This window comes from Pomacea canaliculata, linkage group LG2 (genome assembly GCF_003073045.1).
Source record: "Pomacea canaliculata isolate SZHN2017 linkage group LG2, ASM307304v1, whole genome shotgun sequence".
NCBI classification, from domain to species: Eukaryota; Metazoa; Mollusca; class Gastropoda; order Architaenioglossa; family Ampullariidae; genus Pomacea; species Pomacea canaliculata.
The window spans coordinates 9,955,637-9,980,732 of record NC_037591.1 but is presented as its reverse complement, the minus strand read 5'-3'; the positions used below and the strand labels follow the sequence as shown (position 1 = coordinate 9,980,732).

General features: G+C 39.0%; 2 protein-coding genes across 2 annotated transcripts; one reads left to right on the top strand and one right to left on the bottom strand.

Moving 5' to 3' along the window:
- Positions 1–128: 128 nt before the first annotated feature.
- Positions 129–25,042, bottom strand: LOC112557611 (GTPase IMAP family member 8-like). Its single transcript, XM_025227583.1, has 12 exons — positions 24,959–25,042; positions 22,230–22,396; positions 13,670–13,810; positions 12,944–13,049; positions 12,525–12,682; positions 12,138–12,237; positions 11,397–11,563; positions 10,780–10,920; positions 9,573–9,612; positions 1,640–1,705; positions 1,234–1,391; positions 129–945 (listed from the first exon to the last, which is right to left on the bottom strand). Exons 1-12 carry the CDS (start codon positions 24,978–24,980, stop codon positions 655–657), a joined length of 1,557 nt encoding a protein of 518 aa, XP_025083368.1. The 5' UTR covers positions 24,981–25,042; the 3' UTR covers positions 129–654.
- LOC112557614 (GTPase IMAP family member 4-like) lies at positions 3,230–5,548 on the top strand. The gene is made up of 3 exons (XM_025227592.1): positions 3,230–3,376; positions 3,672–3,854; positions 4,406–5,548. The coding sequence occupies exons 2-3, from the start codon at positions 3,675–3,677 to the stop codon at positions 5,048–5,050; spliced, it is 825 nt and encodes a 274-aa protein (XP_025083377.1). The 5' UTR covers positions 3,230–3,376; positions 3,672–3,674; the 3' UTR covers positions 5,051–5,548.
- Positions 25,043–25,096: the final 54 nt, after the last annotated feature.

Below are 25,096 nucleotides of genomic sequence, written 5' to 3'. Positions count from 1 at the left end.
CCCCTCTTTGTGTCTGTCTTACAAAACTCTGGTTCTATGTGTGTGTGCAAGAAAAAGGAAAAGAGAGAAAGAAAAACTGTGCTTAGAGTTCATAGGCTCATTATTATTTACTTGACCACATGACAAAGTTAAAAACACAAATTCACTTTAATCATGATCTAAAGCTAAAGAAGTGACCTAGAGCTTTTCTGGCGTTCAATGGATAAAAACACTGTGGTTGAGGTCAATCAACTGTGACCTAGCGATTCTACTGTAGCATGAACCTTGATCTGAATTCAAAAGCAGAAGACACACCTACTATAATGCCCTCCTGACCCTGTAGGAAACAGTTTGCCTGACATCAGCGTAAAACCACGAGACAATCGAGAAAGTTCGAAAACACGTTTCTTTTGCAAGAAGTTAGGTAGCGTAAATGTTTGTTACTTTACATGCAGAAAAACAAACCGAGGCAAAGAATTTAACAGACAACCCTTTTGGGTGCATTTGAAAAAAGTTCAATGTCCTTTATTTACTTTTAAATAGAGTCAATGAGTTAATCGTTGGACTTACGGTTTTCTACTTAAATTCATTTAATTAGTCATGAAAATACAAGTCATTCGTGTGTTCTGTTGTCGCGCTATTAAGTACACTGTACACATCGTTGTTTGTTTGTGACTACATCACAGAACACCGCTTTGCCACGGCTCCAACTGCGACAGCTAGTCCCACCTCGGCGACCTTTATCAGGACAGGCAATATGTAAGTTTTTGCTATGTTCTTCAGTGTATTGAAGAAGCCAGGATCTTCCTCTTCATCAACAATCGCTTGTCTGGTCTCTGTGACAGCCTGGTTGTCTGACAGACGGTGAGCTCTCTGGCGACGAGCAATAATGGACTGTACTTTCCTATTGTACTCATCAACCATCTCGTTCGTGAAATACTCCCTGTTGTTTCTTCTAACCACATCCTAACAAAGAAGACAATCTTTTTTTAATTTACTGGCAGTCTGATTTGATTTTGAACAACATTGTCGTTCTTTTCATTAGGATGATTCTTCTTTCTATAAAGTTTTGCAAAGCATTATATTTTTAAAATGTCAAAATTATTCTTCTCACTGCTCATTAAAAGATTTCTTTTGAATAAAAAAGACAGAGAGGAAGGAACAGATGAAAACAGACTTAGAAGGAAAGCGTGACAATTTAGAGTAAGTAATGTAACTCTGTCATGGAGTTCATGAGTGAGATATTATACCTACTTGAATCATACTTAACACGACCTTTGCGTGCTCTCGTCTCGTCTCAAACGTCCCTTTGTTGGACACAATACAGTAACGGTTGTAGGCATCACACAAAACTTCCTTGAGATTTTCAGGAGCTTTTAGTAATTGTTGGTCTACAGCAGCCTGCATACCATCTGGTAACACAATGAACATTTTTAATATGTTAGCTTTGAACGGAGCATTTTTATACTCAAGGTAGTGGAAAAATCACAGTAGATGAGGGAAAGGAAAAATCACACCTAACTGATAATAAGGTAGGGGATAGAAAATATCTATTTGAGGGTTTTGAATGCAAGCACGAGCAAATGATGACATGGACAACTTTTCTTCTTTCACTCTTGTGTAAGCTGTATGTAGAACCACTGAGTACCAAGACACTTACTGATGTCGTCTGCAAGCTCATCGCCGCCAGTGAAGACGATCATGAGGTGGCGGCGGACACGCTCACCAAAACAAAGCCTGTAGGTCTTCACAGCATCATACTCCTCTGTCCGAACAAAACAAATGCAAATCATCCCAGAATAAGTTTTTATTATAGGCACAGTGGTAAGCAACGTTTTCCTTAACGACTGGGTAAATCCAATTGGAAGATATTACTTCCCAAAATATGGTTCCTTGAAATAGTCCTGCGGCTTGTCCTGTGACAGAAGTCGCATGGTCAGGTAAGTGAGATGTTGGCCCTCGTGCTCACGTAGATGGGTTATTACTATTGTAAATGACAAGAAATGCTTAATAGTCAAGACTGCTAACCTTGGTAAAGCGACGATCGCCACGAAGGACGATGATGACAACGTGAGGCCCTGGACAGGCCACAGCCACGGACTTGCCGACTTCAAGGAGAACATCCTCCTCGCTGCGATGAGTGTCACACAGTCCAGGTGTGTCTGTCACCTGTATCAGAAGAACCAAAGAAGCCTAGACCATGGGTCATAGCTCACCTGTCTACGATGGTATTGTCACTGACTACACCTGAACAATATACTCACACTAAGTTTAATTCCATCTACTGTATCTTCAGCCCACTGACATTTTTCTGTCCCGGAGCACAGCCCGCTGGCAGGAGCAAACGCTTGACGACCCAGCAGTGTGTTTCCTAGAGAACTCTTTCCGGTTCCGGTCTTGCCCAGCAGTACAACGCGTAATTCTTCCATTTTGTGTACAGTGGAGGAGGAGTCAGCGTCTGCAAGGAATGAGAAACTTAGTGGATGCGAACAAGTTTCATGTGTTCAATACAACCGCCGATAGCTAAATTTGGTGGCGGGGAAAGAAGCAAAGTTTTTGTTGTTGTTGTTGTTTTTATTTTTTGTTAAGTTGCCTGGGGCAAACTCTATGCTGACAGTAAACAAGGTTCACATTCCTTTCCTCTCAATATCTTTATGATGTGGTGGCTGACCCCCCCCCCTTTCTTTACCCACTCCCCCTGTTCCTACGCCAGTTAAATTACCGGCCTACATCTGCTTAGACTCATTGTAGCTACAGCCACAGTTCTCACTCAGATGATACATCAGTATTAAATTCACAATGCAGACATCAATAAAAGGTGACCAAGATAGTTTATGGGATAGCAAAGACATATCACTCTAAGTTAAACTTGAACAGTCAATAAATATTCTATTTAATCTATTGACATAACTAACAAAATTTCTGATGTTGCCATCAGACAAAGTAAGCAGACAAAGTAACAATAACCGCAAAGTAAAATATTCTGAAGCAGACAGCACAACAATGATACGCAGCAAACATGAGCGCACGTTGTGGGGATGGATTTCTAGATAAAATGATTATTTCTTACCCTCAAAGTTCGCCCCCTGCTGTCACGTGACGATGTCAGCACCCAGGTGTATCACAGCCACAGTATAATTAGTGTGTCGTGTTTTCGAGGGCCAGATCCCAATTTTTCGGAAATTGCGTGTGGGCGGGGCGACTGTGCAGCTGACTAGACTTGATTGACGTGACCTGCTGAAGGTTGTGGCTGTGTGTGTAGTTGTGTGTACAAGAGTGGAACTGCTGGTGGTGAAGTCAGCCTTGAACACTTGTTCACAGCCTCTAACAAACACACTGTGAGCTTCCCTGACTCTACTCATCGACACCTGGCAGCTCTCAACACACAAGCATCAAGGCAAGGCGTGCATGTAAACAAATTTTCTCCTTTATCTTGTAGATTATATTCTCCTCTGTATATTCATTAACACATTCAAATTTAGACAGTTGTGAATTAGATAATTTAAGATTATGTATGATGTGGTTTTCTTTTGCTTTTTTAGTGAATCCTCCTAAAAATACAGGTCGATATCGTAAAAGCTACAGAAAGACAGAGAGGGTCTCAACGGGAAAATTCATTATAATAATAAAGAGAGAAATAGTGAGTAGTGTTATCTGTTTACTGCATGTATCTCAATGTTTGTGTTGCACAGGAAATGAGTTCGAACCAAGGACATTCGACAAGAATTTTGATCATCGGGAAAACCGGAAATGGCAAAAGTACTGTGGGGAACATCATCCTCCGCCAGAAGATGTTTGCTGTTGGGACTGGGATGGCGTGTACTACGGTATCCACGGCAACAAGATCGTCAGCCAGGAATGGCAGGATTATTGAAGTAAGATCGAGGAACATCTAGTTTTCATCCCAGTAGTAACTTTTAAATTTCATATTTTACCTCTGCTTTCGTTTACAAAGAAAATTGAGACAAGAAATTGCTTCTCCCTTACAAGTAAAACGGGACAAGAGACAAAATATTTATCTATTAACACACGCCTCATCAGTTGTCCAACCTTCAACTAAAATACCTAAGTACCCGGAACTAAAAATATCTGCTACAGCACATTTTTTTTGGAGAAGAAAAAGGAGAAATCCACTCAAATGTTGAAAGATAACATCTTGTCCAGAACCCACCGAGTAAAGTGAAACAAAAACGTAGAAGACCTTTGATGTGAAAATCATATAACAACATAACTTCTCTAGTCTTTCTTTGTTTTCAATTAATAAGAAAATTAATTTCATGTATTTGGTGGGTTGACTGGTTAGAACATTTCGTGGTCATAGATTGTTACACAATAAGTACAGTACATTATTGCCATCTCTAGTATGACATGCTCGTCCCTGCGTGTATGTGTAATCATTTCGGGGCTTCCTCTCTGTCGACCGCAGGTGACCGACACACCTGACCTAAGCAACCAGTACCACACGGTCGCTGAAATTCAAGCGGAAGTGAAGAAGTGGAAGGGTGACCCCGAGACGACCCCAGACGCCGTTCTGCTGGCTGTTCGCTGTGATGTTCGCTACACGGCCGAGGAGTTCGCCATCTATCAGCAAGTGAAGAAGATATGGGGTCACGACCTTTGTCGGCGGCTTGTGGTGGCCTTCACCTTTGGAGACCGGCAAGACCGTGACCTTGGTGAGGAGCTCGGGACTGTTTGTCACGAACTGAAAAGTGTGTTGAAGGACGCCTCGGATAGGTATGTCCTGTTCCGAGGACCAGCGAGCTCTGAAAATGAAGGAGCAGTCGAACTGTTATTGGAAAAAATTGATAAATTAAAAAGACTGTTGAAGGACGCCTCGGGTAGGTACAGCATGTTCCCCAGACCAGTGGGCTCTCAGAAGGAAGCAGGCAGAAAGTCACTAAAAACAAATGATGACTCACGCCAAAGTACCCTGTCGGTGATTTGTAAAGGATGTAGAGATGTTCTACTTTTCATATGGTATTTGATATTATGGATGCTGCAGGCTGTATGTGAATGTTTTCGGGGCCTCATCGGGGGCTGGAATAGAAATCCTCCCTATAGGCCGTTGTAGTAATAAATAAGGACACTGCCTAATAACTCACATTTGAAGACCGCTAACTGTGCAGAAAAAATCTTAGTTTAGTGTTCAATTACTTCATTGTATGTCAGTTTTCTACATCTGTTGTCAAGATAAGTTTGATGTGACATCTCAACTAATCATTTACTATTTTATCAGTGGATCTAATAACTTGGTCAAAACCAATACCTCGGTAATGTAAGGCCCTTTGGTGTTAAAAAGCTATGACACTTTTCTAATAAAATTATCTCAGATACAAGAAGACAGGTAAACTTTAATGTGGGTAAATTGAGTCCACTATTAGAACTGATGCTGTGTTTTACACATGGAGTGCTATCAGGTATTAGAAGCGTTAGCTGTGTAAAGATTCCTGTCGTACCCTTATAAGCAATACAAAACATAGCTGAAGTATAAACTTACTTTTTAACACTGTTTTGTAATGGTATTTTACTGATCCAAATAAAAACTAATAAAGTATATATTACAGTTTAATGAGTGTATAATTATTTCTTCATTTTTATTCTCATCACCCTTACCATCATCATCCTCATCGTCATCCTCATCATCATCATCACCATCCTCGTCCTCCTTCATCCCTCATCCTCCATCATAAATACTTAAATAAAAAAAATCATCTATTTTAAACCATGCAGAAGCAGCACGTCTCACGTTTGTTTTGTTTTTGTTGTTGTTGTTGTTGTTGTTGTGGTGTTGGTTGGTTTTGCTAATGTTTCTTTCTTCACTGACACCTTGAAGCTCCCAATTCAAGCTTTTTGGCTTGGACATTTCCCCCTAACCTCTCTTCTGTTTCATTATATACCGCTTACATCACTGTCTTTCTCCGAGTGTGTGTGTGTGCTTGTGTATCTGTGTGTGTGTGTGTGTGTGTGTGTGTGTGTGTGTGTGTGTGAGTGAGTTTTTGTGCATATGTGTGTATATCTGTGTGTGTGAAAGAGAGAAAGAGAGGAATAGCGAGAGTACAATGATGGCAAATGAATATGAACGTGGTGTCCACTGATACAGTGCTCGTCTACCGTCATGTATACACCGCACCTTGATTAGAGGAAACCTCGCTCTGGAGCTAGTAACAGTTTTATTACTACTACTGCCCCTTCTCTCTCCCACCCATCATCAGTTCTGTCTCTTTGCTCTGACCTCCCTCTGAACATCAAAGCCTCTCTTTAACCATAACATTGAGACAACAACACACATCACTTATCGCTTCAGACATCGGGACAAGGAGTCAGTGATGTCGTATCATAGAGTATCACAACATCAGTACATTGATGACAGCAGCAGCAGCTGGGGCTTGGTCTGTAAACGTGGAGCAGGATTTCAGTTTGTACTCGTTGTCGATAAGAAACTAGGTGAAGCAATATTTCACATCATGTGTCACTGATGTTTTCACAGTTGTTCGTGTGCCCACATGTATCTGAACCTTTTGTTAATCTGCTGTACTGCAACGTCGACAGTTACGGGGGACAGTTCCTTTCAACAGGTTATTGTATTGAAATACTAAATTCTGGAGCGTGAGACAGAACTTCTTTCCCACACTACAATGTGTTTTTAAGAAACGAGTGCTGGAGCATTGCCACTAATGGAAATTTCTCAGAAATGAGGTCAACATCAGGTCATTTCAGAGAAATAAATATTTTGGCTCAAGCCCAACATTCTTTGACTGTGTGATGACTGTGGGTGTGTAAAGTACAGGCTGCTAAAGTGTTAGAGAAGGTTAGTTTAAAGATGTGGAATAACCGTACACAGACACAAGGAAAGACAAGAATAAAACTCGTTAACAGCATCTCTCTCCACCATGGAACTGGATATTTTCAACTCTCCTTTATACCCAAGCCATACCTTCATAGACTGCGTATAGATAAAGACAACTCTTCGAATAGTTCTGTTATGGAACTTTTTTATTTTCTCTATGAATTTTAAAGATAAGCTTTGGTTAACTTGAGGTTATTTTTTGGTCAAGAACTGCTGCTGCCATATTAATCTGTCTATTAACCACGTTTCCTTTTACAAGCAAAAGTGTAGCACGGATAACTAAACTGCAATACTATGTAAATCAGTTAGATTAAGTTTATTTTAAAATACATTGTATGAAAGGTCTTAAACTGTTGTTCAACCTTTTATAAGAATGCCCACTGCTCATGGGTGTTATATATATATACATGTACATTATTAAATATAATGCACAATCTGGATGCATTCCTTTGATTTACTCAATGTTATTCTAAGACAAATGTCACAACGATAACATATCGAAGAATAATGATAAGCAAAAAGGTTTTGTGAATCAAATCAACAAACATAAAAGTTTTTGTGTACATGTTATCTTTAACAACAAACATAAAGCTGAATGCAATTTATGTTTCACAAAGTTAATATTATCAGGTAACTTTTGCATTCCTACTAATGTAAGACTAAAGTTTTGTAGAAGCGGTAACTCATGTCATAAAGCTCCTGTCATAAATTTTAAGATAAATCTGGAACATAAGACAATAAAATGAATAGAAACGTTGTGCTATGATCTTAGTAAAAAATATAATAAAATCTTGATATAAATATGATTGCTAAAATCTTAATAAATTGCTCTCTGAGTGAATAATGTCCCATCCACTACCGATATACAATCATACAGGCAGCCAATACAGAAAGAAGTTAACCGAAGTCGAGGTCTGTCAGGAGGCGGGTGCACAGGGTCATGTGGACAAAAATATTGACTACAACTAAAGTCTAGACCAGGGATGCACAACCTACGGCCCGCGGGCCATATCCGGCCCGCGAAACTTCTGCCCACAGTGCAGGAAATCGGCATGTTAGTAATAAAAGAAGACCTTAAAAAAACAACAAAAAAAAAACAAAAAAAAAAAAAGGAAGAAGAAGTATTTATCCCCACGTAGGGGTGTCTCTTAATCTTTTTTTCGATGGACGAACATTTCGATTCAGTGCTCTGACTTGGTGTCTCTACGATGAGGCCGGAGATTCAGAAGTTGGTTTCGGGAAAACAACTTCAAATATCCCACTAATTACTACATAATTAATGGTAAATACAACTTGTTTCTAATAAAAAATGGTATCTGCTCTATTTTTTTGTATTTTTGTGGTGAACTGGCCCGCGACACGGCTGTCCAAAAAGGCAGGCCAGTTCTTAGAAAAAAACTCACCAAGAACTTAACGGTGTAGGACTGGATTACTATTTGATGCTAAAGTGGGGGGGGGGGCACGATCAATGAGCTGTGACCCTCCCTAGCAACTCTACATTAACTGTAATATCAACCTTTATCTAAATTAAAATCAAAAAGCATTCCTTCTTAATGTTCCACCAGACCTGTAGGGCCCTGTCCTCGTGTCTCGTGGTTTGTTGCCTAAATTAATTTATTCGGTCAGGAAAATATAGGTCATTCGTGTGTTCTATTTAGCCCTATAAACTACACCCTACACATCGTTGTTTGCTTGTGATTTTACATCACTGAGCATCTCATTGCCACAGCTCCAACTGCGAGAGTTAATCCCACCTGGCCGACCTTAATCAAGAAAGGCCGTATGTAATTCTGTGCTAGGTCCTTCATTTTGTTGAATACTTTAGGATCTTCTGTCTCCTCAACAATCGCTTGTCTGGTCTCTCTTACAGCAATGCGTGACTGTTCTCGTCTGTTGTACTCATCAGTCATCTGGTTCGTGAAATACTCCATGTTGTTTCTTCTTACCAGATCCTAGCACAAGAAAGAAATTCTTCCCATTGTCATTTCGATTTTAAATAAAGTGTTCGTTCCTTTCTTTAGGGTGATTCTTCTTCCTATAAAAGTTTTAACAGAATGATTCTCCTTTCCTAAAAAAAAAGTTATTAAAATTATTCTTTACGCACCTTTGAGAAATTTTTTTAATTTAAAGAACAATAAACAGATGAAAAGGAGCTTAATAGTAAAATGATCTTAATTGTAACAATTTATAAAGTAATTAATTTTTTACACTGTCATGGATTTCATGCGTGAGACAATAAACTCACTTGAATCATACTTAACACGACCTTTGCGTGCTGTCGTCTCGTCTCAAACGTCCCTTTGTTGGACACAATACAGTAACGGTTGTAGGCATCATACAAAACTTCCTGGAGATTTTTGTCAGCTTTACTCAATTGTTCTTCTAGAACCACATGCATGCCATCTGGCAAATAAAAGAAATAGAGTGAAATAGCTGTTTGACACAAAAATAATTATCGACATTAGTAATATGTTAGCTTTATGCGGTGTATTTGAACATACAAGGTCGTCGCATTGCACAGCCAGATGAGGGAAATCAAAATTTATTTGTAACTATCAAAATGTTAAGGTATGGAGAAGATTTGTTTAAGGCTATTGATTGGAAGGAGAAGATGGTGATATGAACAACAATTTCCCATTCCCTCTGTGTAAGCTACATGCAGTACTATTGAGACACTCACTGATGTCATCTGCAAGCCCATCGCCGCCAGTGAAGACGACCATAAGGTGGCGGCGGACACGTTCACCAAACAAAGCCTGTAGTGTCTTCACAGCCTCATACTCCTCCTGTCCGCACACAACAAACACAGGTCATCACAGAATACATGAACTACTGACACTTTGTTAAAGGCACAGTAGGGCGCACGTTTTTAACAAGTGGGTAAAGCCTAGTGCAAGATATTGCTTCCAAGAGTATGGGTGACTTCTACATACCACTTCCATTGCGAGATACACGCCTACAGACATCACGGTGCACAGAAAGAGGTCGACAATACAGACATCAATATTCTACGTAGGTACATTTCCGTAGTCAACACCTCAGTCGATAAAAGACCCAGGACTATATGCTGATGTACCATAGTAGTCGATGTAGACAAACGCTACATCGTGAGTTTGAATGGCCTCATGCTTGTCATGGTGATAGTGGTCTTCGTGTATCATTGGACTGAAAGGGATGAGCTCACCCAGACTATAATAAAACGGATCTTTGCTATGAGAAACGAATGTCCCCCCACTTGACTGTTAAGAGCCTTCCTACTTTGTGTCACGACATGCATGTCGGGTGTTGCTGCTTATTGTATTAGCATGGGTGTTGCTAATTCAAGGCACTAGAAATAATTCAGTTCTTTTGAATGTCTTACCCTTATTAATAATTATTAAATTATTACAAAGTTATGGAGAGTGTCCCTACTTAAGCTCTTTCTAAACTGATCTAGTCAAGTTTTCATTGTTGGTATTTGTGGTCACATGTTTGATAAGAAGATAAATGCTTTTCAAACCTTCTAACTGAGACTTATATGTTACGTAAGCACGCAGAGCAAGCAGATTTTGAACTTGACAATGGTGTGAAGGTATGTAAAACCTTGACCAAACTGTCATCGCCGATTGATTAAGTAAAAAGGTGTTTTCCTTTCACCATGATTTCACTCTCTGTGTATGTCTTAGACGAATATAAATGAGAAAGAAAACTAGAGTTCCTTGAAATACCCCTGCGGCTGGCCCTATGAAAGAAGTCACATTAAAGAGGAAATGAGTATATCCTGAGGAGGGATGCTAGCTCATGAGCTTTGATCTTTACTTCTTGTATGTTATTTGGTGCACCCTGCTCTAGACAGTTGTAATGGCATTCACCGCAACGTCTACAAGAAGTAGGCAGTGTGTCAGTTGTAACGCTCTAGATGGCTTATTCCGGTTTTCAATGAGAAAAAAGTGTTTTCAATAAAGGCTGCTAACCTTAGTAAAGCGATCATTGCCTTTAAGGACGATGATGACAACGTGAGGCCCTGGACAGGTCAAGGCCATGGACTTGCCGACTTCAAGCAGAGCTTCTTCCTCACTGAGATGTGTGTCACACAGTGCAAGTGTGTCTGTCACCTGTATCAGAAGGATATACAGTGCACATCGAAAAAACCTGGAGCATGGTTAAGTGTCTACGATTTACCGATACAACCTAAAATAGGGTTTTTGCTTTTTTCTTCCTGTTTCTTGTTTGTGTTTTTTTTTTCGTCGTCACCAATTTCATATTTCAGTTTAACCTAATAGTGATAGACCTCTTTAGCTGTTACACACATTGCTTGTAAAATTGGCAACGATTTTTCAAACACGTGGCCATTTTCTTGTAAATTGGTGGTGAGGGTTCCTATCTCCTGGTTTTTGTAAATCAACCACATAGTCATTAAATGTGGAAGTTTTAAAATTCAGAGTAATATCGATATGTCAAAACCAATAATTAACAACGAAGTATACCTACGGCACTAGTTGAAAAAGGATTAACTAGCTTAACTTTCACATCTGTATGGCACTGTACTGTGGTGGTATTGTGAGTGACTACTCCTGAGCAATACACTCACTTTAAGGGTAATTCCATCTACTGAAGCTTCAGCCCGCTGAGACACTGCTGTCACGGAGCACAGCCTTATGCCCGGAGCAAACGCTTGACGACCCAGCAGTGTGTTTCCCAGAGAGCTCTTTCCGACTCCGGTCCTGCCCAGTATCAGAATCCGTAATTCCTTCATTTCTGTACACAGAGGAATTGAAACGGAGGAGTCAGCCTCTCAAAGAAGGGTAAAATTTAGGGAGAGTTCACATGTTTACTTTGTAGTATGCGGCATACAGACGTACATACAATTGCCGATGGTTGAATTCAGTGACGTAGAAAAATGGTTGGTTTCGGGGTCGGAGGAATGGAAGTGGAGAGGGGAAGGGCAAACGTTGTGCTGACAGTGAACGACATTCATACTATTGTCTCCATAGTATATTTTTGAGGTGACGACTTTCCCTCCTGCTCGATCCCCCTACCTCCACCGACTCCGTTCTTACTCCATTGTAACTGCATGGTTACATCTGCTTAGACTTATTGTAGCTACAGACACAGACTTAGCAGCATCCTCATTTACAAGCAGGTGTGAATAAAAAAAGCTGCCAAAATGGTTTAAGGTATAGCAATAAAATGTTTCTATGGAGTTGACGTTTAAAAAGTAAGTAAATTTTATCGTTAAAGTTATGAACATAATAAATACAGTTGCTTATGTTGCCATCAGGCACAAGGAATGAGAAAACATAGCCTGTGACAGCCTGGTTGTCTGACAGACCGTGAACTCTCTGGCGGCGAGCAATAATGGACTGCACTAGCTTGTTGTACTCATCAACCATCGCGTTAGTGAAATGCTCGTTGTTTCTTCTCACCACATCCTAACACAAAAAAAAACCAAATAATTTTTATTTCTTAGCAGTCTGATTTTTGTTTTACATAAAAAGTCCGTTCTTTTTTAATTAAGGTCATTCTTATTCCTATAAAGATTAAACAGTACAATTCTTTTGTAAATATTAGAACAATTATTTTTAGAGATTTCTTTTATTTATGAATAAAACAAACATGTCACAGGCCTTAGACGAAAATCGATATTACGTGTAACAATTTACTGAGTAAGTAATGTTTTACTCAGTCATGGACTTCATGAGTGAGATACTATACTCACTTGAATCTTGTTTAACACGACCTGTGCGTGCTGTCGTCTCGTCTCAAACGTCCCTTTGTTGGACACAATACAGTAACGGTTGTAGGCATCACACAAAACTTCCTTGAGCTTTTTGTCAGCTTTACTCAATTGTTCTTCTAAAACCACCTGCATGCCATCTGGCAATAAAATAAATAGAGTGATATAGCTGTTTGACAAAAAACATTAATTATCGGCATTAGTAATATGTTAGCTTTCTTCAGTGCATTATAACATGCGAGGAGGTCGAAAAGTCACAGCCAGATGAGGGTAGTCAAAATTTACCTTTAACTGTCAAGATGCTAAGGTATAGAGATGATTAGAAGAACGAGGAGATGATGATATAAATAACAAAACGTGCGTAAGCTACATGCAGTATCATCGAATGTTAAAACACTTACTGATGTCGTCTGCAAGCTCATTGCCACAAGTGAAGACGATCATGAGGTGGCGGCGGACACGCTCACCAAACAAATCCAGTAGTGTCTTCACAGCTTCATACTCCTCCTGTCCGAACAAGCAAACGCAAGCCATCTCAGAATACATGAACTACTGACACTTTGTTAAAGGCACAGTAGGGCGCACTGTTTTCCTACAACTGGGTAAAGCTAGTGCAAGATATTGCTTCACAGAGTATGGGGGACATACATACCACTTCTATTTCGAGATACACGCCTACAGACATCACTGTCTCATTTCGCAGATACGCACGCTGAGCAGAAAGATTTTAAACTTTGAACTAGACAAATTCGCCAATGTGCCACGTATGCAAAACCTTAAACAGACTAAAATCAGGGATTGATCAGTTGAGGAAAAGAAAACTTTCACCATGATTTTGCACTATGGCTTAGGGTTAGCATGAAATATAAATGGAAAAGCAAACTAGTTCCTTAAAACACCTTTGAGGCTAGCACTATGACAGAAGTCACACTGAAAGGATAGTGGGTGTACCCAGAGGTGAGATATTAGCCCACGAGCTTTCATCCTCACTTCTATTCTTGATGCACCTTGCCCTGGACAGTTACACAGTCATGCACCACAATGTCTAACATAAGCAGGCAGTATGTAAACTATAAATTATTGTATATGGCTTATTCTGGTTGTAAATTTTAGTCAAGGCTGCTAACCTTGGTAAAGCGATTAGTGCATTTAAGGACGATGATGACAACGTGAGGCCCTGGACAGGCCAGAGACACGGACTTGCCGACTTCAACTAGAACGTCTTCCTCGCTGCGATGAGTGTCACACAGTCCAGGTGTGTCTGTCACCTGTATCAGAAGGATATACAGTACACACCGAAATAACCTGTAGCATGAGTCATAGCTTAGGAGTCTACGATTTACTGATACAACTTAAAATAGGCAACTTTTACCCTTGAAATTTTCATCATAGTCGTCCTCATCGTTAGTCGTCAGTCGTCGTCGTGGTGTCCTCTTTAACTCCCTTCTGTTCACGTCTTTACCTGTTTCTCTTCATCTTTTTTTTGCTTTTTTGTCCTTCTCTTTTTTTCGTCAACCAAATTCATGTTTCATTCTAATCCGATAGTCACTTTTTGTTTAGATGGCTGCTACACACATCACTTGTAAAAATGTCAAAGCTTTTTTAAAAAGTAGAGTGATAGTGAGACTTCCCATCCCCTGTACTTTGTAAGTTAACCAAATGTTCATCACAAATTTAAGTAATTTTAAAACTAAAAGTATAACATCATGTTCAAACTATTATCCTACTAACCCACTGTGTATAATTTTTGTTCCTAAACGAGAGACAAATGACTCAACTAGCAAATGACTTTCACATTGGTATGGCAGTGTACGGAGATGGTATTGAGCGTTGTCCATTCCATGCGAGTGTCAGTGCGTTGTGCTGCTGTTAAGCGCACGATGGCCCAGCACATCCGTCTTCGGCGTCAGTTTTCTTTTCCGAGTGTCTTTCTCGTAGAGAGACTTGCCGTCCAAGGCTAACGACCATCCTCTGGCCGGAGATGGTATTGTCACTGGCTACTCCTGAGCAGTATACTCACACTAAGGGTAATTCCATCGACTGTAGCCTCAGCCCACTGACATTTGTCCATACCGGAGTTCACACCTCTGGCAGGAGCAAACGCTTCACGACCCAGCAGTGTGTTTCCCAGAGAACTCTTTCCGGTTCCGGTCTTGCCCAGCAGTACAACCCGCAATTCCTCCATTTCTGTACACAGTGGGATTGAAATGGAGGAGTCAGCCTATCAAAGGAGTAAAAAAAAACTGAGCAAACAAGTGTCATTGGTGGCATGCGGCGTCCAGATGTACATGAGTTTGTGACAAAAGTTGACCTCTGGCATACAGTTGGACATAGACTGCTTACAACATCTTTACTTTTAATTGGAACTAAATCAATGGATGAATACAGGTTTCAGGAGATGCATATGATAATACTGGTCTTCAATGTGGTGTTGTTTGTATGTTCTTTTATCAATGCATGAACTGTTACATCGACGAAACAAAAATGCCCGGCAGCGGTAGAGTCACCTGTAACATTAATTCTACTCAAACTACAAAGTTTCAAACATTTGGGCTGTACTGAGACTTTTCTCCTAACAAAGTTTTCGGATATCCACACCCAAACATATTCCTGCAGACAATGCAATCTGAATTCATAATTACGGTCGTCCTTAAATCGCGGAAATGTTGAGATAATCGCTTTTGTGTAGTAGACGGCGGAAGTCGTGTTTACAAAATGATCGTTAATGAAGGATAATTTTATTAAATGTTTGCTACTAATCTCAGAAACACAAACAGATTAAAAACAGATTAAAAGCCCTATCTACAGTTTGCTTGAAACTGAAAGACTCTGTCCAACGTTAACGACCGTAAGATTCCACTTTATTTTATAATGAAACTATGTTCCGTGTCAACGTTTTACACGCTCGTAACCTTGACAACATGATGTCGCACAACGCGTGCAGTGCTTGACATAAACAATGGCCCGAGACAGATGGTGTGGCCAGTGTTTCATGCTTTGTCTTTTGCTTTTTACTACTTTGAAGTGGTGACGACTAAAAGATAAAAATGGCAGTTAGGATAAAAGCATTAATTTTGCTCAAAGGCTGATAGTCACCTTCTTCACGATGGTTGCGTGAACATGTGTTGACGGTTGAATGTTTTTACTTCAAGAACTGTTCGTAAACAGCTATTGCTGTGACTGACGTAACAATGATACAGCTTTGTGTACACTGAGACAAAGGATGTGGTTCTGTCCCCTGTGACGGCCATCAATGATTGGAAATGTATTACCAGAGACATCTGCTGCAGTTTTTAAAACTGTTGTGTCTTTAGTTGCTTTGATGTCACTATTGTACATTTGCCCACAGGTGGCTATATACTCGGTTGTCAACTGTACATTGTCTGGTCCCAACTCTTTTTTCTCTGGAAAGGTGTTATGTTGATTTTTAATAAAATCATGTCATGCTCTTACACTTGTTTTGTTTATATCTAATGTTTTCTTCCTGCACTATGTGGTACTGAAACAGCTACAGATATACCATACAAATGAAATGTCACCAACCACGTCCATACATTAACGCATACAGTAGAATACTTTAGTTGTGTGAACATTTCAGTTAAAAAGCCCGATGGGAGTCGAGGGCTGAAAAAAATCTTTTTTGTTTTATGTGAAAATATGCAATATAAATAATGCTTTATCATTTTGGTAGACCTTCGCTTTTGTTTTGGAATTTACTGCAAAGTGGAGAAGAAAAACAAACATATTGAAATTAATTGCCTCCCCCATCCATGGCCTGTTTTAGTCTCACATAAAATTAAATGTGAACAACGTTTATATTCTTGCATCCTCCGTGCGAGGGGCGAAGTTAAAATTTGAAAAGTCAATAAATAATCTCGCTTAAACCAGGAATAGGATAAAGTTGCTTTTGTTGCAATCAGACACAGAAAACGCAGTAAAAAAAAAATATTCTGAAGCAGACACAGCAACACCGTTAGATAACAAAAAAAGCAACATCAACATACTTTGTGGAGATGGATTTCTAGATAAAACGATTATTTCTTACCGTCAAAGTTCAGCCGTTGCTGTTATGTGACAAACTAACTCCCATTTGATCACAGCCACAGTTTAGTTAGTGTTTCCTGTTTTCGGGGGCCAAAATTAGAATTTTTCGGAAATTAATTGTGGGCGGGGCGAGCTAGTTGTATGTGCAGGTGAGTAGACTTCATTGACGTGACCTGCTCAAAGATTTTTTCTCTTTTTTTCGAAATCTTGAGCGATCCTTTTTTCGTGTGCAGTAGTGTATGCAAAACCACTTTATCCTGTGTGCCCAGGATTTTTTTGGTGTGAAGTCAACCGTGAACGCGAAAAACATCTTGTTTACAGCAAGAAATATTTCATCTTCGGCTTCTCTACCTCAACTCATTGACACCAGGCTGCTCTGGTTTGTAGGAGCATCAAGGCAAAGCACTTCACTTCTACTAAAGCTTTTCCTTCATGTTATAAATCATTTTATCCTCAGTATATTCATTAACACATCAAAATTAAGACATTTGTGAAGGGTGTGTGCGTTTGATAATTTAAAATTATATAAAATGTGGTTACTTGCTATTCTAGACTGAAGATAGAGAGGGCCGAAATAATAATGTAGAAGAAGTAATTACTAGTGTTATCTGTGTGGCTGCATGTATCTTAATGTTTGATTTTGTTGCTGCGCAAAATTAGAAAGAAATTTTAAATTTGAAAATGGGTTCTACTTACGAAATTTTGACAACAATTTCGATTATCGGTAAAACCGGAAATAGCAACAGATCACTGGGTAACAGCATCCTTGGACATTTAATGTTGGGACTGGAATGTCGTGTACAACGGTATCCACGGCAACAAGATCATCAGTCAGGAATGACAGGACTAAAGAAAGATTGGTCGCCACTAGTTACCAAGTTTTCATTCCAGTAGTAACTTTCATCGTTCACATTTTACCGTTGCTTTTTTGGGAAATAAATTGAGATAAAATATTGCTTCTTCAATGCATGAAAAATTGAACAAGAGACAAAGCCTTTACTCTGTGAACTCACTTCTTATCACCTGCCTAACCACATAATAATTAATTAAATTCGACATTATTTTAAAATTTTAAGTATTGCATACTTCACAAACGTATACGGGAAGATAAAAAGATGTGTGCTCTATTGGATGATTAGTTGTAGAGGTCTTAATACTTTAATAGGCAGAATAAAATACACCTTTTTAAACATGCAATGAACAAAGCATCTATATGTATGTGTGAATTAAGTTGTGAACGCTTTTGTGTGTGTATTCTTTCAACTGTAATGAAAAAACAAAAAAAAAACTCGTCTGATGCTTGATGACCATTACATTTTTTTCATGCATGTATCGGTTATAATTATGTATGTGTTGGCATTATTTTAGATATATATTTTTATTTTTCTATTTCCTTCTGTGTGTCTTTGTCACATTTAAACTCTTTTTTGCGTACATATCTCTGTGTGCGTGTGTGTGTGAGAGAGAGAGAGAAGGGGAGAAATACAGAAAGTGAGCTTAGAGGCTTTGGGTTATTAATAAAAAAAAACTAACAAAGTTAAAATTCACAAAGTCATTTTAATCACAACCTTAAGGTACAAAAATCAAACTGGACCTTTATGACTCTCAATGCATACACATAAACAAAAGATTAGGGTTTTTGTAACCTAATGAAACTTTACAATGTAGAATAATTAGGAACATTTTTATGAAGAAACTATTAGTTATTTCTTTATGTATATTTGCAAACGATTTTGAAACGATTGTTACCAGTTCTTACAAAAAAATCGTAAAGAGTTCAGTTACTCTGTATGACTAAATTTCTATTTGAGGCTAAAATGGGGGCATAATTATTCAAGTCAATTAATACCTATCCAGAGACTACATCATTAGCTGTAGCATCCACCTTGAGCAAAAGGTAGACCTCCTGTATTTTCCATCAGACCCTGTAACAAACTGTCAGTCTGATACTGCGCATAAAAGTGCACACACCACGTGACCATTAACGAAGATCTTTAACTCACAATACCTTAACTCTACCAAACATATTAATTTTATAGCAAGATAAGATGTCCATTATGTTTGTAAGTATTTGTGCTGAAAAACAAACGGAGGGTAAATTCAACTTCAGTCTACAAGCATTTCAGGCGCGTTCGCAACAAATGAATATTCACCGGCATATTAAATCTTTCAATATCATTTTTTTAAATATAGACAATGGGTTAATCTTTTCACATGTCTCTTGATTAGTCGCCTTCATTCATCTGTGCGGCCATGAAAGAACAATTTATTTGTGTGTTCTGTTTATAGCCCTATAAAGTACACTCTATAGATCGTTGTTTGCTTGTGACATTTACATCACAGAACACCTTGACAGGACCATTCCTCCCACACAGAGGACTATGTCCAAGATAGAGAGTGTGTAGCTCTTTGATATGTTCTTCAGTATATTGAAGAATTCGGATTCCTCCTCCGTCTCCTCAACAATCGCTTGTCTTGTCTCTCTGACAGCCTCGATGTATGACAGATGCTGAGCTTTCTGGCGGCGAGCAATAATGGACTGCACTATAATGTTGAACTCGTCAATCATTTTGTTCCTTAAATACTCCCTGTTGTTTCTTCTCACCAGATCCTAACACAACAAAACAAATAATATTTATTTCTTAGCAGTCTGATTTTTATTTTAAATAAAAAGTCCGGGTTTTTTTTATGAAGGTCATTCTTAATCTTATAAAGATTTAAGAGTACAATTCTTTTGTAAGTATCATAACAATTATTTTCAGAGATTTCTTTTATTTATGAATAAAACGAACATGTCACAGGCCTTAGACGAAAATCTATATTACGTGTAACAATTTACAGAGTAAGTAATGTTTTACACTGTCATGGAGTTCATGAGTGAGATACTATACTCACTTGAATCTTGCTTAACACGACCTTTGCGTGCTCTCGTCTCGTCTCAAACGTCCCTTTGTTGGACACAATACAGTAACGGTTGTTCGCATCACACAAAACTTCCTTCAGAATTTTGTCAGCTTTACTCAATTGTTCTTCTAAAACCACCTGCATGCCATCTGGCAATAAAAGAAATAGAATGAAATAGCTGTTTGACAAAAAACATTAATTATCGGCATTAGTAATATGTTAGCTTTTTGCGGTGTATTTGAACATGCGAGGAGGTCGCATTGCACAGCCAGATGAGGGTAGTCAAAATTTACCTTTCACTGTCAAGATGCTAAGGTATACAGATGATTAGAAGAACGAAGAGATGATGATATAAATAACAATATTCCATTCACTCTGTGTAAGCTACATGCAGTACTATTGAGACACTTACTGATGTCATCTTCAAGCTCATCGCCACAAGTGAAGACGATCATGAGGTGGCGGCGGACATGCTCACCAAACAAAGCCTGTATTGTCTTCACAGTATCATACTCCTCCTGTCCAAACAAACAAACGCAAGCTATCTCAGAACACATGAACTCTGACACTTTGTTAAAGGCACAGTAGGGCGCACTGTTTTCCTTAACAACTGGGGGCAGCCTAGTGCTAGATACTACTTCCAAGAGTATGGCTGACATATATACCACTTCCATTGCGAGATACACGCCTACAGACATCACGGTGCACAGAAAGAGGTCAACAATACAGACATCAATATTCTACGTAGATATATTTCCGCAGTCAATACTTCAACCAGGGACTATATACTGATGTACTATAGGAGTAGATGTGAACAAACATTACACCATGAGTTTGGTTGGCCTCATGCTTGTCATGGTGATAGTGGTATGTGTGTATCTCTACAATGGAAGTGACGAGCTCACCCAGATCTTAAGAAAACGCATCTTACATTAAGGTTGTGTCCCGTTATAAGCGGATGTCTCCCCACGAAAGCTTTATGAGCCTACTTAACGGGCCTCTACATTGCAGGCACAAGACAGAGTGTCCTTTGTTAAGCTCTGTCTGAAACTGATCTGGTCAGATTCTTGAAGTCATATGTTTAATAAGAAAATAAATATTTTTTCAAAGCTCCTGACTCAGTCTCATTTCACAGATACGCACGCTGAGCAGAAAGATTTTAAACTTTGAACTAGAGAAATTCGCCAATGCTGCCACGTATGCAAGGTACACGGACGTTTCGCCGCCGGACGTTTCGGAGTCGGCCGTTTCGCCGACCGGACGTTTCGCCGCCGGACGTTTCAGCGCGGGGCACTTCATTTCGGCATTTCACGCGGACCTTTAGCCGATGTCAAGTGTGTGACGCCCCTTAGATCACACATTTCTCTCGCCATTGTATCAATGTATCAGTGAACTCTCTCTCACTATCCCTCCTCATGTGAACCGTTAGCTCACACACTTCTCTCGCCATTGTATCAATGTTTTTTCTCAAAGCTGTTGCGCATAATCTGTGACAATCAAAGTGAACTGTCTGTGAAGTCTGTGTGTAAAATGTGTTTGAAATAAAGAATTGTTGTGTAATCTAGTAGTTACTTTCATTTTTAAAGAAGTAAGTAAGCTCTCTCTCTCTCTCTGACATAATGAGGCGAAACGTCCGCACACGGTATGCAAAACCTTAAACAGACTCAAATCATGGATTGATCAGTTGAGTAAAAAAAAACTTTCACCATGATTTTGCACTGTGGCTTAGGGTTAACATGAAATATAAATGGGAAAGCAAACTAGTTCCTTAAAACACCTTTGAGGCTAGCACTATGACAGAAGTCACACTGAAAGGATAGTGGGTGTACCCAGAGGTGAGATATTAGCCCACGAGCTTTCATCCTTACTTCTATTATTGATGCACCTTGCCCTGGACAGTTACACAGTCATGCACCACAATGTCTAACATAAGCAGGCAGTATGTAAACTATAAATTACTGTATATGGCTTATTCTGGTTGTAAATTTTAGTCAAGGCTACTAACCTTGGTAAAGCGATTAGTGCATTTAATGACGATGATGACAACGTGAGGCCCTGGACAGGCCACAGCTATAGACTTGCCGATTTCAAGGAAAACGTCTTCCTCGCTGCGATGTGTGTCACACAGTCCAGGTGTGTCTGTCAACTTTATCAGAAGGATATACAGTGCACACTGAAATAACCTGTAGCATGAGTCATAGCTCAAGAGTCTACGATTTACAGATACAACTTAAAATAGGCAGCTTTTACCCTTGAAATTATCTTCATAGTCATCATGAATTTCGTCCTCATCGTCAGTCGTCAATCGTCGTCGTCGTCGTCGTCGTCGTCATCTCCTCTTTAATTCCCTTCTGTTCTCGTTTTTGCATGTTTTTTTGGTCTTTGTTTTGCTTTTCTAACTTTCTCTTTTTTTTTCATCAACCCAATTCGTATTTCAGTATAATCCCATAGTCACTGGCTACTACAGACATCGCTTGTTAAAAATGTCAACGCTTTTTTTTAAAGTTGCTTTACCTTGTAGAGTAATGGGGAGACATCTCATCCCCTGTACTTTATAAGTCAACCAAATATTCATCACAAGTTTAAGTAGTTTCAAAACTAAAAATATGTCATCATGTCCAAACAATTATCCTACTAACCCACTATGTATGGTTTTTAAACTAGCAAATGACTTTCACATTTGTATGACACTGTACTGTGATGGTATTGTCACTGACTATTCCTGAGTAAAATACTCACACTAAGGGTAACTCCATCTACTGTAGCTTCAGCCCACTGACATTTTTGTGTACCGGATAGCAGTCCTCTGGCAGGAGCAAACACTTCACGACCCAGCAGTGAGTTTCCCAGAGAACTCTTTCCAGTTCCTGTCTTGCCCAGTAGTACAACCCGTAATTCCTCCATTTCTGCACACAGTGGGATTGAAATGGAGGAGTCAGCCTATCAAAGGAGTGTAAAACTTAGCAAACAAGTGTCATTGGTGGCATGCGGCATGTAGATGTACATGAGTTTTTGACAAAAGTTGACCTCCGGCATACAGTTGGACATAGACTGCTTACAACATCTTTACTTTTAATTGGAACTAAATCAATGGATGAATACAGGTTTCAGGAGATGCATATAATAATACTGGCCTTCAAATGTGGTGTTGTTTGTACGGTTTTTTTTTCAATGCATGAACTATGTCATCGCCGAAAAAAAAACTTGCCGGCCGCGATAGAGTCACGTGTAACATTAGTTCTACTCAAACTACAAAGTTTCAAACATCTGGACTGTACTGAGACTTTTCTCCCAAGAAAGTTTTAGGATATCCACACCCAAATATCTTGTCAACATATTCCTGCAGACAATGTGATCTCAATTTATACTTATGGTCGTCCTTAAATCGCGGATATGTTGAGACAGTCTCTTTTGTGTAGTAGACGGCGGAAGTCGTGTTTACAAAATGATCGTTAATGAAGGCAAATTTTATTAAATGTTTGCTACGAATCTCAGAAACACAAACAGATTAAAAGCCCTATCTACAGTTTGCTTGAAACTGAAAGACTCTGTCCAACGTTAACGACCGTAAGATTCCACTTTGTTATTAATGAAACTATGTTCCGTGTCAACGTTTTACACGCGCGTAACCTTGACAACATGATGTCGCATAACGCGTGCAGTGCTTGACATAAACAATGGCCCGAGACAGATGGTGTGGACAATGTAATTGCATAAGAACCAGATAAGTAGTTATCTTTTAAATACATTTATGGATATTTCAAGCCACTTATTTTTAACAAATATACCCAGAAAAACAAAAATATTGAAATTAATTCCACCCCCACCCACCCAGCAATGGCTATTTTAGAGGTCGAAGTTTTGTCTCAGTCTCACATACAATAACTGATAATTAAATGTATACAATGTTTATAGTCTTTCATGCCTAGTGCGAGGGACTTCCCTCTCTCCCTCGAGTTCTTAAGCCACTGAAATTGCAAACATTAATTTTCTTAGGCTCATCTTATTGTAGTTACAGTCACAGTTTTTTTCTAGGCAGAGGATATATTAGTATTTACCATTTAAAAAGCACGCGTTAACAAAAGGATTACCAAAATAGTTTATGGTATAGCAAAGAAATCTTTTTATCGAGTTAAAATTTGAAAAGCCAATTCATATTCTCTCTTAATGTACTAACATAATTCAAGGAGTTGCTGATGTTACCATCTGCCACACAGAAAGCAGAAAACTTAGCATCAATCGCAAAGTAAAATATTTGGAAGCAGACACTCAATACCTTTAGACAACAAACAAGGCAACATCAACATACTATGTGGAGATTGATTTCTAGATAAAACGATTATTTCTTACCGTCAAAGTTCGGCTCTACGCCCAGTTTATCAGACCTACAGTTTAGTCAGCATGTCATGTTTGCGGGTGTCGTAATCCCAATTTTTCGGAAATTTATTAAGGGTAGGGCGATCTGGTTGTGTGTGCAGATGAATAGACTTGATTGACGTGACCTGCTCAAGGTTGTTACTGTTTTCTATACAGACCTATATGTGCAGCTGTGTATACAAAACCCCACTTTATCGTGTGTGGCCAGGAACTGTTCGGGGCGGAGTCAGACTTGAACTAAGAAAACACAGTCATCTTGTTTGTGGGAAATAACCACACTATGATTTTCTTTATTTGTTGGCACCAGACTTGTCAAAACACGCAAAGGTTCGTAGAAGCATCAAGACAAAGCACTTCGTTTCTACAAACATTTCTTCTTCATATTATAGATCAAATCCCCCTAAATATATTCACTGACACACTAAAATTTAGACATTAGTGAATTGTGTATACACTTGCTAATTTAAGATTATGTAGAATGTGGTTTGTTGTTGCTTCTCTAGATAACTTTCCTGAAGGTACAAGACAATCTCGTAAAGGTACAGAAAGACTGAGAAGGTCGCAGAGGTAAAATTCACAAGAATAATGTACATAGAAATACTTATTAGTTTTATCTCTAATACTGCATGTATCTTAATCTTTATTTTGGTTATTGGGCAGAATCTGAAAAAATAAATGTTCGAACCACGTACATTTGACGACAAGAATTGTGATCATCGGTTAAATGGCAAAAGTTCTCTCAGGATTTTATATAGATTGCTGGCTGGCTGGCTGGCTGCTTGTTTGATTGGTTGGAGAATATCATGTTCATAGATTGTTACGCTCTAAATATAGCACATAATTTCCATCTCTAGTGTGATATACATGTGCGTGTGCGTTATTGTTCGTGTGCACGTTTCGACCTTTTCAATGTAATTCCAAATTTCGCTTAAACCAGGAACAGGATAAAGTTGCTTTTGTTGCAATCAGACACAGAAAACGCAGTAAAAAAAATATTCTGAAGCAGACACAGCAACACCGTTAGATAACAAAAAAGCAACATCAACATACTTTGTGGAGATGGATTTCTAGACAAAACGATTATTTCTTACCGTCAAAGTTCGGCCGTTGCATTTGTGAGGCAAACTCACTGCCAGTTGATCACAGCCACAGTTTAGTTAGTGTTTCCTGTTTTCGGGGGCCAAAATTATAATTTTTCGGAAATTAATTTTTGTATGAGCTAGCTGTAT

Bases quoted from the DNA above. Each gene is read 5' to 3' on its own strand.
- LOC112557614 (XM_025227592.1), top strand. From the start codon at position 3,675: ATGAGTTCGAACCAAGGACATTCGACAAGAATTTTGATCATCGGGAAA. The intron at 3,855-4,405 runs GTAAGATCGAGG...TGTCGACCGCAG, and splicing joins GGAATGGCAGGATTATTGAA to GTGACCGACACACCTGACCT.
- LOC112557611 (XM_025227583.1), bottom strand. From the start codon at position 24,980: ATGCAACGGCCGAACTTTGACG. The intron at 13,811-22,229 runs GTGAGTATTTTA...CTTCTGATACAG, and splicing joins TAGATGGAGTTACCCTTAGT to GTGACAGACACACCTGGACT. The intron at 946-1,233 runs GTAGGTATAATA...CTTCTTTGTTAG, and splicing joins TCGTGTTAAGTATGATTCAA to GATGTGGTTAGAAGAAACAA.